This window comes from Podarcis muralis, chromosome Z (genome assembly GCF_964188315.1).
Source record: "Podarcis muralis chromosome Z, rPodMur119.hap1.1, whole genome shotgun sequence".
In the NCBI taxonomy this organism is placed as follows: Eukaryota; Metazoa; Chordata; class Lepidosauria; order Squamata; family Lacertidae; genus Podarcis; species Podarcis muralis.
The window spans coordinates 22,080,319-22,094,749 of record NC_135673.1 but is presented as its reverse complement, the minus strand read 5'-3'; the positions used below and the strand labels follow the sequence as shown (position 1 = coordinate 22,094,749).

At 49.7% G+C, this 14,431-nt stretch overlaps 1 protein-coding gene across 2 annotated transcripts in view; it reads right to left on the bottom strand.

Moving 5' to 3' along the window:
* ZDHHC15 (zDHHC palmitoyltransferase 15) overlaps positions 1-3,599 on the bottom strand; it is a 35,783-nt gene extending 32,184 nt beyond the window's left edge. For both annotated transcript variants that reach the window (XM_028716080.2, XM_028716081.2), the window contains exon 1: positions 3,417-3,599. In XM_028716080.2, the coding sequence (XP_028571913.1) occupies positions 3,417-3,534 (118 nt within the window). In that variant the 5' untranslated portion in view covers positions 3,535-3,599. The remainder of the gene's footprint in view (positions 1-3,416) is intronic.
* Positions 3,600-14,431: the final 10,832 nt, after the last annotated feature.

Sequence of the window (14,431 nt, the reverse complement as noted above, 5' to 3'; positions counted from 1 at the left end):
GATGGGGCTCCGGAACGGATCCCGTTCGCATCCCGAGGTACCACTGTATTATGTTGAGGGCAGAACTGGAAGGAGACACAGACACATGGGTCTGCGACTACGACTAGTGGAGAAGCAAGATCTGTTGGGGTGTTAATCCTGTGATGCCCTCTGTCCTATATTCAGGTTGTATACATCTGTAAATAAATATATCTGAAAGACACCAGTCTTTGCTGACCTTCATTCCAAGAAAACAGAACCTGGGTAAGCACCTGGAATAATCTCACTTTGAGATGTTTGACACACACACAACTCCCCCCCCCCCCGGAAAATCCACATACCTTCACCAAGTCAACAATGGTCTAGCAAGGTTTGTGCCTGTGCCACGCCTATTTCTCACCCACTTCAGAAAAGGATCCAAGAAGACACTTCAGTGGGCAGTATTACCAGCAAGGCAGATCAAAGACCAGTACAGTACAGTGGTACCTCAGGTTAAGTACTTAATTCGTTCTGGAGGTCCATACTTAACCTGAAACTGTTCTTAACAGTACCACTGTACTGTTGTTGATAAATCAGCTATCAGGATTTAAATTTTTACTTCCGCCTGCTTTATTAGCTCCAGAGGGGGGAAAAGATGTGAATTTCCCCTCTGCATGTGCCAGCTTCATCATGGACAAGTCCTCAGTGATGTATATACTGATTTTGTGAATGCATTGACACAGGCTAAAGGACAATCTGTGCTAAAAATGCTGATCTGTTTATTCTTAAACAAGAATTCACAAGTGGAGGGAATGTGAGCTGATTCAATAAGATGGAGGCTCAACCTATACCTGATGCTCAGTTGCACATATATTTACTCAAATTTTATCTTCCTTCGAAAAGCAACATAAACAACAAAATATGTAACATATGCAGCTGTGGGAGAGCTGTGAGGACTAGACTGGGGAAAACCAGGACGTTTCTTCTACAAGTAAACATGTGTGCTGGGGAGGGGGCAATACCAAGCAGCATGATCTCCAGAAGCAAAAGCAGCCTCCCACATCTCCTTGCTCAAGACAGCATCTGGCCTGAATGCTTTGGGGAAAGGGTGGGCACAGGAAAGAACTACAGGTGACTGGCAGTAGTTTGGGCCTTAAGAAGCTGCCTTGACTGGTCATGTGAAACTACTTCTGCTTTAAAAGGCATGTGTTTTATTTATTTTGAAATGTATCTGATGTCTCCCCTGTCCGGCTGACAAAAATGTGATAAAACCATACTGAGAGTCAGTAAAATCAGTACAGCAATCATGCCAATTTACCCAAATGTCAACCAAAAGACCTATACGGTGGTACCTCAGGTTACATATGCTTCAGGTTTACATATGCTTCAGGTTACAGACTCTGCTAACCCAGAAATAGTACCTCAGGTTAAGAACTTTGCTTCAGGATGAGAACAGAAATTGTGCTCCGGCAGCGCGGCGGCCCCATTAGCTAAAGTGGTGTTTCTGGTTAAGAACAGTTTCTGGTTAAGAACGGACCTATGGAACGAATTAAGTACGTAACCCGAGGTACCCCAATAAGAGGCATTGGGGGCTTCTCTGTGAAGGCTCTTCCACAGGGAAATGACCACAACCAAGAAAGCCCTGATGAAGGCTTTGCATTACAGTGAATTCCTGAGTGCATATCATTTCTGTATGTTATTTCCTATGCTATATGCATAATCTTGGAAGGAAATATATAAGTTTTCCCTCCCCTCCTCACCACAAAAAGAGCACCAACCCTCCCAAACATCATCCTTTCCACCCTAATAATGTAAGAAAATCACTGCTGTATTAGGCCAAAGGCCGGCTAGTTCATGTCGGTAGGAGAGGGAATGAGCATCAATATCTTCTCCCTTCTCTCACCTTGGATTCTTGCAAACTACTAGCTCTGTACTTTAAACTGGTGTGGCAGGCAGGCATGTTATCAGAGTGGTACAGCACAGCCACAGTGTTGGACTTTGCCCAGGGAGACCTGGAGTCAAATTCTTGGCCTTGAAGCTTACCAGTTATTTCTTCTCCATTTAGCATCAAATCACTAGCTTTGCTTTCACCCAATTCCAACACAAGCCTCCCTCTAAGCAGGCTCGTTTCCCCTCCCCATTCCCAATGACAAACCATTTCCAAATCTGATTTATTATTATCCCTATCATATTATAATAATTATAATGCCAACCATTTCATTCACAAATCAATTACTACAACATAATCTGAAGGGATGATAAAAACCAAGTCAACAGAATGCAAGCTGAAGTATAATCTTCAGTATTCTAACTTGATGGTAAATATGGTTGATCTGTTTTGGATCAGTGATAAATAAGCATGTTGACCATTGACAGAAACCGATGGTTTGGCCAGTTACAAACCAAGGTAATGTTTATTTTTTAAAAAATCATGATTATCATTTCTATAGAAAACCCACTGTTATTTTTATACAGAAACACCACAGCTTCTCTAGCAGAGCTAGGCAGCTTTGTTCTCCTGCCTCACAGCAGGCTCTATCTCTCCCCCCCCCCCCCCATACAACTGCCTCAGGTTTTTGTGCAACACAATCAAGGCTGGCTCAAGAGGGTGGCAGGATCGCAGCAAAAACAGGAAAGGAAGAGGTCAGGCTTGAGAGAGAGAAGCATTGGGTTTGAATTCTTCCCACTGAAGAATGAGAACCAGGAAGTCCCTTGTCCCAACCTCGCTCCTGCTGAGAGCTCACAACCCTCTCAGTGTCTTGAGTGGGCAACGCTGGACTACGAAACCTCTGTTAGGGCTTGCAGTGCAGTATAGCATAAGGACTCAGGGCCAGCCCAAGACATTTCGGCACCTGAGGACCCAAAAATTGTGGCTTCCCTTTCCCCATCAGGCAAGAAGGGGGTCGGGGAAAACCCACAACATGGGAGGTGGCGCGCGGGGGGGGGGGGGGAGGGAGAGACCGACATTGGGATCTGCTGCCCCAGGCGGACCCTCCTGCCTGAGGGGGTCGCCTCACCTCGCAAACTCCCTCGATTACGCGCAGTGGGCTCTTGCCTGCACCCCAGCAAGGGCACGCAGGGAGGTTTTCAGCCACCCCTTCAGAAGTTGATGCGGAGCTCGGCGGCGTCGCATTTACCCGGGAGGAAGCCCACCTGTGCCCTAGGGGGGCTTACTCCCTGGGGCACAAAGTGCGCCCAGGATCCGCGCAGCCCCCTTCCTGCCTTTGCTCAGAGGGAAACCCCTGTACGTTCAGAGGGGCTCACTCCCAGGCAAGGCGTTTACCCACGAGGAAGCCCACCTGCCTCCCTGCGGGCGGGGGCAAAGTGCGCTCGGGGTCTGCGCGTCCTCCCCTTGCCTTTCCCTCCCGGTTACAACTCATGAGGAAGCCCGCCTGTTTCCAGTGGGGCTTGACGCCCAGGGAGAATCCGTGCCCCTCGCGCTCCACGCCCAGCCTCACCCAAGCAGAGCTCGAAGACGTAGGCGTAGTAGGACCAGAGCACCACCAGGGTGATGATGGCGACGGGAACCCAGCCGAAGACCCGCTGGCAGCACCGCAGGCCCCTGGACAGTGCCATCTTCTCCCCGCCCGGCCCGGCCTGGCGAGGCGGCGGAGGCACATCGGCGGTCCATTTAGCGAGGCTGGAAGGCAGGGGCGGGGCGGGGCGGGCAAGGAGCCCGCTCGGAACTCGACTCCAGCGCCTGGGTGGGGCGGGACCCAGAGAGGGAGGAGGCGACACTTCGGTGCCACACTTCGGGGTTCCCCGTCGAAGGCGCCTTTTGCTCACCAGGCGCCATTCGCGGGGCTGCCTCGAGCATGTAAGCTGGACTCGCGAGGCTTTGGAGCCCTCTGCTGTATTAAAGCTGCCGAGAGGTCAATGGGATTGTTGTATTAATTAATAATTAGGTCACTTAATGCTGCCGCTGCAGCCAAATAAGCCCATACGGGACCTTGGCATCCTCAGCCTGGAACCAAGCCTGGGGGGGGCACCAACGCAAAGGACATAGGACATAGGGTCGATCAGTTCCCCCACCTAAATTGGAGGTGAAATGGAAACCTGAAGCGGAGGGCTGCTTGTAGCGTTCTAATTTCTCTATCTCTTTGGTGGCAGAGTCAGCGGTAAGGCGGGGCGGGGAAGGCTGGGCTTGCAGCACTTTTCATTCAGCTGTTCTGCAGCGCCATCTAGTGAGGACTTTTTCAGGAACTGCAAACCGCTTGGCAGAAGCGCCAGTGACCCATTGGACGAACTCTGCTTACATGACCCGAAAAGCTGTCTGTGGACAAATGCCGTCTCCCTCAGCCTGAAAGCGAGATTACCTTTACCTTACAGCACCAGGCCTGGGAAGACAGGCAAGCCTCTCCAGACTTCATCTAGTGAAAACTACTTGCTATACTGGTTGAACATACTGGGAAAGGGGGCAGAGAGGCATCACGCCTTGCCTGAGGTTAGGAGATAACAGCACGTGATAGCTGTTAAATGTTCAGAAAAAGTAAGAAACCCAAGGCAGGATAAGTTCCTCAACTACATTTATTCAACAATTGGGAGTGACAACAGCTCACTCATAGGAAAACAACAACCGAACTGACTGGACAACGCAAAAATAATGCCAAGCATGAACTGACCGTTGACAGTTGAAAGAGCATGCGCTTACTTGCCATTAGAATGTTTGTCTACCAACACTTATAGGATTGGTTAGATCGCACCTTCTAACATAAAATGTGTTAAACCCAATACATAACACTCCTCCTGTCCCCCAACTTCCTAACAAAAGGAACAAACATAGTCATCAAGGTATGCCAGCCTTTTCCGCTCCCGTTGGGACCATCGTGGTTCCTGTGCCCGAGTGGATGACCCAGGAGGTTCCTCCGGTACCCGCGGTCTGAGTGGGGCAGTCAGCGAGGCCGGCTCCGAAGGGGTCACTGCCAATGGAGCCACTGAGGATTCCAGCCTGAAATCGCCCTGCTGGGGTAACTCAGTCACCAGCAACCCGTCTGGTTCCCACCCTGGCCTGGGCACAGAATCTCTTGAAGTACCCATTTCTCTGTCCTCTGGTTCTGCTTGAAGTTCCGTGTTCGGAGGTGCTCTGGCTCTGATATGGTTGATGTGTCTCTTCCAAACCAGTCCCCCCTCCAACCCTACCTTGTAGGAAACCGGACCTGTACAGCGGGCAATGATACCAGGGACCCAACCCTGTCCGGGCCCATAGTTTCGGAGGTACACAGTGTCCCCGGGGAGAACCCTCTTGGAGCCCCCCGCACCACAGTGGGTGGCCGTTGCTGAAGAGCCCGGTCGAGGTGCATATGATCAAGGAGGATAGTGAGCCTCCTCCCCATAAGCAACTCCGCCAGGTTCCAGCCGGTCACTGCACTTGGGGTGATGTGTTGGGCCAATAAGAACTCCGCTGACCAGAGAGTCCAGTCTCCATGCACCATGCGCCTAAGTGCATCTTTTGTAGTATGGACCATGCGTTCAGCTTGGCTGTTAGTGGCCAGGTGAAAAGGAGCAGAACGAATGTGGGTTCCATTATTGGTTACAAATTCTTTGAATTCCGCCGAAGTAAAAGTGGTCTCATTATTACTCACCAGTATGTCTAGCAAGCCGTGTGTCGCAAATAGCTTCCTGAACATGTTTATAGTCGCTCTAGCGGACATGGTTGAGGTCGGCACCACCTCGAGCCACTTGGACTGAGAGTCGACTGCTATTAGGAAGTGTTGGCCCTGAAAAGGCCCCGCAAAATCCACATGCACCCGAGACCATGGGGACTGTGTGGACTCCCAGGACTGTACTGGTGCCTTGGGTGGATCCGGCCGGGAGACCTGGCAGGGCTCACAACGTTTCACCCAGCCCTCTATCTCCGCATCTATGCCTGGCCACCACACATAGCTATGGGCCAATGCCTTCATCCGGGCAATCCCTGGGTGAGACACATGCAGCCCTTCTAAGACTTTTTTCCTTAACGGGAGGGACGGACTATGACATGGCTACCCCATAACACATATCCTTGGCGAGTAGACAGCTCATCCTTGCGGGATGTGTAGCATGAAAATTCTGGACCCAGCTTCCCAGGCCACCCCCTCCCCACCCAGTCTGAGACGCGGGACAACAGCCTATCCTTCACAGTCGCGGAGGCAATGTCCTTCACATGCAAGGGCTGGTCTGGTAAGTCTTTCAGCCGCAGGATCTGCATGTCCGACGCTCTTGGTTTTCTCCGAAGCTGGCGCAGGTTCCTCAAGGTGCGTCAGATGATCGCTGGTTCGACGATGCTCTCGTAGCTTGGGAGCGGTGGTGTCGGTTGGATCGGTCCAAAGCTTGGTGGACATCCTCATTGTGGGAATCTACGGAAGGCGACCGGTCTTGCTGGATGTGGTGAGTTCTCCTTATGTGGGTTGTGGGCCGCCTCGTGGGCGTTATCCTTCTCAAAGGCTGTGGCCATATTCATTGCTTCCATCATCGTGATAATGTCTTTTGCCAGTAGCTTGCGGCAGAGACGGCTGTCTGTTGAACCTTTCGAGAAGTCCCTTGATGTCAGTGAATTGGCAATACATTGCAATCGCCCAGAGCGCTGTGATGTATTCAATCACTGACTCTTGTGCTTGTTGCTCTCTGTGTGAAAAGTTGCAAGGGTGGTGGTTCTTAGTTGGCTGAGTCGTGAGGTGTCTTGTCATAGCCTGTGTCAGCTCATGGAAAGTGCATGCCTCTATGTCCCTGGGTGCCATCAGACCTTCCAGTAGACCTTCCAGCACTATCGGTAGCACATCCACTGTCTGCCTCCCTAGTGAAGCCTTGTAGTCGGACGTAGCTCCTTATTCGGTGGAGCCACTGCGGCCATTCTGCAGCATGGCTCAGGACTTCATGGAAAGCATGGCCTCCATGGGCCTCCTGTCCCTGAATAAGTTTGGCCCAACTCATAGCCACGGACATGCCTTAGACCTGGTGTTTACCTCTACGGATGTTGGTGATCTGACACTAACTAAAAGCAAAACAAAAGAAGTGCCATGGTCAGATCACTTCCTGGTGCAACTGGACTTCTCCGCGACCCTTCCCCTCTGCAGGGAGGTGGGACCGATTCAGATGGTCTGCCCCCACCACTTAATGGATCCAATTGGCAACCAGAGAGTGGTAGGGGATGTCTTATCCCAAGTTGATGGCCTTTCAGTTGATTCCCTGGTGGCCCGCTGGAATGCGGAGTTAACCAGGGCTATTGACTGTCTGGCTCCGAAGCTCCCTCTCCAATTGCATGGAGCCCGGACAGCCCCGTGGTTTTCCCTGGAGCTGGGGGCGATGAAACAATCGTTGAGACGGCTAGAGCGCCGGTGGCGGAAAACTCATTCTGAATCAGACCGGACACAGGCTGGAGCTCAACGTCGAGCCTGCCAAGTGGCAATGGCGATGGCGAAGAGGACCTTCTTCACCGCCTCTATTGCATCTGCAGAAAATAGCAGCAGGAGACACTTTCAGGTGGTTCGCAATCTATTGGAACCACCTGTATCACCAGGGTCTGGTTGGGACCCCAAGATCTCCTGCAATGCTTTTGCAAAGTTTTTTGCAGATAAAGTTGCTCAGATTCAGAAGGAGGTAGACTCCACCGTGGGAGCAGGGCCGGGGCGGGAGAGTGCTAGAGTCCTGTCTAGTTTTGTTACATGGGATCAATTCCAATCTGTTACCTCCGAGGATGTGGACAGGCTGCTTGGACAAGTGAAACCGACCACTTGTCTCCTTTATTCTTGCCCATCCTGGCTGATAAAATCGAGCCGGGAAGGGCTGGGTGATGGGCTCTGCGGGGTGGTGAATGCTTCCCTCTGTGGAGGAGCCTTCCCAGACCCCCTGAAAGAGGTGATCATTAAACCACTGCTTAAAAAAACATCTTTAGATCTGGCCAATATGGGCAACTATCACCCAGTCTCAAATCTACCATTCTTGGGCAAGGTGGTTGCTGAACAACTCCAAGCACGCCTGGAGAATGCGGACCATTTGGATCCATTCCAGTCGGGGTTCAGGCCTCTTCATGGGACTAAAACTGCCTTGGTCGTGCTGGTTGATGATCTTCGGAGGGCTAGGGACAAAGGTGAGAGCTGTTTCCTAGTTCTGCTGGATCTCTCAGCGGCCTTTGACACCATCAACCATAACATCCTTCTGGACCGCCTAGAGGGGCTGGGAGCTGGGGCACTGTTATACAGTGGTTCTGCTCCTTTCTCCTGGGCTGTGTCCAGAAAGTGATGTTGGGGGATGAGTGTTCAGACCCCAGGGCTCTCACTTGTGGGGTGCCTCAGGGTTCTGTCCTCTCCCCCATGCTTTTTAATATCTATATGAAGCCGCTGGGAGAGATCATCAGGGGGTTTGGGCTGGGTCTTCATCAGTATGCAGATGACACCCAGCTCTACCTCTCTTTTAAATCAGAACCAGTGAAGGCGGTGAAGGTCCTGTGTGAGTGGCTGGAGGCGGTTGGAGGATGGATAGTGGCTAACAGATTGAGGTTGAATCCTGAGAAGACAGAAGTATTGTTTTTTGGGGACAGGGGCGGGCGGGTGTGGGGGATTCCCTGGTCCTGAATGGGGTAACTGTGCCCCTGAAGGACCAGGTGCGCAGCCTGGGAGTCATTTTGGACTCACAGCTGTCCATGGAGGCGCAGGTTAAAAGCTGTCCAGGGAGGCTGTCTACCAGCTCCACCTGGTACGTAGGCTAAGACTCTACCTGCCCGCAGACTGTCTTGCCAGAGTGGTGCATGCTCTAGTTATCTCCCGCTTGGACTACTGCAATACGCTCTACGTGGGGCTACCTTTGAAGGTGACTCGGAAACTGCAATTAATCCAGAATGTGGCAGCTAGACTGGTGACTAGGAGTGGCTGCTGGGGCCACATAACACTGGTCCTGAGAGATCTGCATTGGCTCCCAGTACGTTTCCGAGCACAATTCAAAGTGTTGGTGCTGACCTTTAAAGCCCTAAATGGCCTCGGTCCAGTATACCTGAAAGAGCGTCTCCACCCCCATCGTTCAGCCCAGACACTGAAATCCAGTGCTGAGGGCTTTCTGGTGGTTCCCTCATTGTGAGAAGTGAGGATACAGGGAAACAGACAGAGGGCCTTCTCGGTAGCGGCACCCACCCTGTGGAACAGCCTCCCTTCAGATGTGAAGGAAATAAGCAGCTATCCTATCGTTAAAAGACATCTGAAGGCAGCCCTGTTTAGGGAAGTTTTTAATATTTAATGCTGTATTGTTTTTAACACTAGATTGGGAGCTGCCCAGCGTGGCTGGGGAAACTCAGCCAGATGGGCGGGGTATAAATATTATTATTATTATTATTATTATTATTATTATTATTATTATTAATAATAATTGAAGTCCGGTGGCGGCCGACTATGACTGGTGGCCATCCTCGGACCTGGGGCAGTCGCTTGTGCAATTGTGGGTGGTTGCGAAGACGCAGCAGGCGCGGTCTCGTTTCTGGGACTATTTGCTGAGTCCAGCGTGGTGGTGAGGTCGCGCTTAGTGCGAGGCGGCAGGTGGCAGTGCTGTGGTGCGGTCTTGGGCCTCTGGCAGCCGGCGGGAGCTCATCAATCCCACCTTCGTTGCCAATGTTAAATGTTCGGAAAAAGTCAGAAGCCCAAGGCAATATAAGTTCCTCAACTATGTTTATTCAACAATTGGGAGTGACAACAGCTCACTCATAGGAAAACAAGAACCAAACTGACTGGACAACGCAATAATAAAGCCGAGTATTAACTGACCGTTGTTGACAGTTGAAAGTGCATGCGCTTACTTGCCATTAGAATGTTCGTCTACCAACGCTTATACGATTGGTTAGAACGCGCCTTGTAACATAAAATGTGTTAAATCCAATAGATAGCAATAGCAATTATGCAACAGCTCAGGCAGGGCTTGCCCAAGGTATTTTGGCACCTGGGGCAAACCACGAAGTGATGCCCGCCACCCAGAAAAAAAGGGGAAGGCCGATCCAGTGGCGGAGCTTCATGCTCTGGCACCAGGGTGTGGAGAGCAGGCATGCATCCTGGGGGCATGGCGTGCATCCTCGGGGCATGGTGTGACACCTTGGGGGCGTGGCACCCAGCGTGGGCAGGGGTGCAGCCACGATGGCACCCCACTGGGATCGCACTGCCAGGGGCAGTGCGCTCCCCCCGCACTCCTCTTCCTCCACCAGTGGGCAGATCTACATTGTGAACAAGGGGGGAAATAAAATCAAGATTCAGGATAGTTGAAGTGGGAATTGAAGGCCATTGTGGGAAGGGAAGTAAGGTAAAAGGTAAAGGACCCTTGGATAGTTAAGTCCAGTCAAAGGTGACTCTGGGGTTGTGGCGCTCATCTCGCTTCAGGCTGAGGGAGCCGGCATTTGTCCACAGACAGCTTCCGGGTCATATGGCCAGCATGACAAAACTGCTTCTGGCACAACGGGACACTGTGACGGAAGCCAGAAAAATAGCCCACTCTGGGTGGGTGCCAAGCCCAGGAGACCCCAGAGGGCAGCTCCTGCCATTTCCTCCCTAGGGGTGGGAGGAGACCATCAGCATCTCCTACTCGCCAAGGGGCCACCAGAGAGGTGACATGGGGTAGGAGGGCTGTCAAAGAGGAAATGGTTTTCAAGGAGCAGCCTTCAGTGCTACTGTGGCAACAGCAGTGGGTGATGGATTCCCTGGAGGCCAAATGTCCTGCCCTTGTGAATCCTGCTGCCTGAGCTGGTTGCCTCACCTTGCCTCATGGGTAGGCCTGCCATGACCTCAGGTTCTGAGAAGCTTCCTTGGCCTGCCATAATTCTTCCTCTGTGGCTTGCCTGCTGCCACTGCCACTCACCTCAGAACTTGCTGCAGTTACCTGGCATTTCTCTGAAAGCTGCGGTCATGATGCAGTTTGCAGTGCCACCTGTCTATGCCCAAGAGAGATTTAATAATAATAATAATAATAATAATAATTTTTATTTATGCCCCGCCCTCCCCAGCCAAGGCCGGGCTCAGGGCAGCTAACAACCAATAATAAAAACAAGTTGATGGAAATACAACTTAAAAAACAAGGTTAAATAAAACATTAAAACAATAAAATGCAGCATCATCGTAAGAGGAGAAAAGAAAAGAAAAAAGAAAGAGGGGGAGGGAATCAAATTGGCTCCAAGCCAAAGGCCAGGCGGAACAACTCTGTCTTACAGGCCCTGCGGAAAGAAATCAGATCCCGCAGGACCCTGGTCTCATGAGGCAGAGCGTTCCACCAGGCCGGAGCCAGAGTTGAAAAGGCCCTGGCTCTGGTTGAGGCTAATCTAACTTCCTTAGGGCCCGGGACCACTAGGGTGTTGCTATTTATGGACCTTGAGGCTCTCCGTGGGGCATACCGGGAGAGGCGGTCCCATAGGTACAAGGGTCCTATTTAGTGTGATGACACATAAATATTTTCAATACATAGAAGAAAAAGATACGGTATTTTCCCATGTTAAGACAATGCTTTTTACTATAAAAAGAGGCAAAAATTGGGGGTCGTCTTATACATGGATAGTGAATGTATGGGGAGTAGTGCGCCGGGCAATTGGCTGTGATTGTGGTGAGCGGGCAGGCAATTTGCAGCTACAGCGAGGTGTGTGGGCGTACAATTGGCAGCTTTGGCAAGGCGGGTGGGTGTGCAGGCAATTGGCAGAGGCAAGGCAGACGGGCAATTGGCAGCGAGCGGGCAGGTGTTTGAGCGATTGGTGGCAGTGACCTCCTCAACAACTGAAGGGTGACCTCCCCCCTCCCAGAAAACCCTCATAACTCAGGGCGATCTCCCCTCCCCCAAAATATTGATTTCTTAATTTGGGGTTTGAAAAATAGGGGTTGTCTTATACATGGGGGCATGTTATACATGGAAGAATATGGTAGTAAGAAAAACATTATGAGCGGACAGATAAAGGATCCCAAGAATTGGAAGGGACCCAGGATACCATTCAGACTGATTGATTCGGCCCCCCCCCCCCCAAAAAAAACTCATAACAATACATTTGGGCTAAATGTAGCAATAGTGTTTCCAAACCTCTAAAAATGTTCCGTTTTAGAAATTACTGCAGTAGTCACCTTTGTTCCTGAGACTAAGTCTCTGGGCCAGACAGAAGTTCAAGGGATTTTCTCACTTGCATGCAGCTGCATAAATGTTGAAATCTACACAAAGGAAAGGCTAGTTCCCACATAAAAGTGCTTGCTATGTAAAAAAAAAAAGGGGGGGCGGGGATGCATAAATCTGCCTCTGCTGGATAGTTGGTCTACACAGCAATTATTGAGGGAGAGGTGATTTTTGCTAGGAAAATGAAACAGAGGCAATATTGCAAGCGCACCACAAGAGGGCGACGGAGCCTGCATAATAAGGATCTTTAATTTAAAATTAGCACCACACCCCTATACAAGTCTATTCAGAAATCCCATTATGTTCAGTAGAGGTTACTCCCAGGTAAGTATATACATGATTGCTACCTAAGCTCTCATTGTCTTCTCTAGCGTATGTAATTCTTCTTTGGTGATCACTCATAGCCGAGTAAGATTCTTTTCCATAAACACAGTTTTAACAGTGAGTCCGCAAGTGACTGTGGAGGCCAATTCTGGATCCACATGTCCTTTCACAGTGGGGACATAAGTTTCTGGGTGGTAGTTGATCACTGTAAGGGTTTGCCAAGCGTGCCTTCCTCCTAGCACATTTCTCTCTTTTGTCCTGAGTTCGAGCATCTTCAAAGTCCATCACACCTTTGGCAAAGGCTGTTCTCCAACTGGAGCGCTCACAGGCCAGTGTTTCCCAGTTGTCAATGTTTACACTACATTTTTAAAGATTTGCCTTGAGAAAGTCTTTAAACCTCTTTGGTTGACCACCAGCATTATGCTTTCTATTTTAAAGTTCGGAATAGAGTAGTTGCTTTGGAAGATGATGATCAGGCACCTGAACAACATGACCAGTCCAACAAAGTTGATGTTGAAGAATCATTGCTTCAACGCTGGTGGTCTTTGCTTCTTCCAGTACACTAGTATTAGTTTGCCTGTCTTCCCAAGTGATGTGTAAAAATTTTCAGAGACACCGTTGATGGAATCTTTTAAGGAGTTGGAGATGGCGTTTATAAGTGGTCCATGTTTCACAAGCATACAGTAAGGTTGGTAATACATTAGCTTTGTAAGCAAGCATTTTGGTTTCCCTGTGAAAGTTCTGGTCCTCAAACACTCTGCACTTCAATCGAGAGAAGGCTGCATTCTCAGAGCTCAGGCGATGCTGGATTTCAGCATCAATGTCTGCCCTTGTGGAAAGACAACTGCTTAGGTAGGAGAAGTAACTGACACTTTCCAACATTACACCATTGAATTGGATTTGTGGCGCTGCAAAGGGGCTGTTTTTTTTGCTTTTTGGTGCAGCACTTTGGTTTTTTGGATGTTGAGCAATAAGCCAAGCTTTTTGTAAGCTTCTGCAAATATATTTAGTATGATTTGGAGGTCATCCTCTGAGCGTGCACACACTACGTTTTCATCAGCATACTATGACAGAAGTTATGGTAACCTTACTGTGGTTTCAGCCTATTCAGATTAAAGAGCTTTCCATGTGTTCAATATATGATTTCTACTCCAGTGAGGAGTTTCCCTTCGACAAAGTATAGGATCATGGCAATGAGAATAATAAATAGAGTTGGGGCAGTAACACAACCCTATTTAACACCTGATCCTACTCTCCCACTTTGAGAGCCATTGTTAACTGCGATTGTTGCTGTCATATTATCACGGAGGAGTCAAATGATGTTCGCAAATTTATCTGGGCAGCCCATTTTCAGAAGGACAGTCCACAGGGCATTACAATTTGCAGTGTCAAAGGCCTTAGGTCAGTAAACACCATCTACAGTACAGGGGCTGGTTTTGCTCTTTGCATTTTTCTTGAAGCTGTCGAGAGGTGAAAATCATGTCCACTGTCCCCCTAGAAGGTCGAAAACCATTTTGGGATTCAGGAAGGGCAGCCTTGGATATTGTTAGGAGACAGTGCTAAGATCCTTGCAAGAATTTTGCTAGCTGCAGCTAATAATTAGATGCCTCAATAGCTTCTGCAATCCGTTCTATCACCTTGTTAACAGAGATTGGTAATTTTGGCATTCCTAAAGTCTGCTAGGATCTCCCCTCTCTCTCGGAGTTTTTTGATGAGCTTGTGAAGTTGTGTAAGTTCAATTCCTCCCACTTTGAAGACTTTGGCAGGTATCCCATCAGGTCCGCTGGCTTCGTTGTTTTTCATTAGTTAGTAGCTACACACAACTCTCCCAGATTTGCAGATTCTGCAAGCTCATCTCTAATTTGTTTTTGCACAATTTGTGAGAGGACCTCAGCAGCTACGAGTGAGTTGCAGGTAAGGAGATGCTGTTAATGTTCTTTCCAGAGCAGTGCAATAGCTTTTTATCTTTTAGAAGTGTGGTACTGTCCGTTGAGGTTAGGGGGCACATGCCATGATTTATTGGCACATAGATGGTCTTTGTGGGTTTAAAGAAACTTTG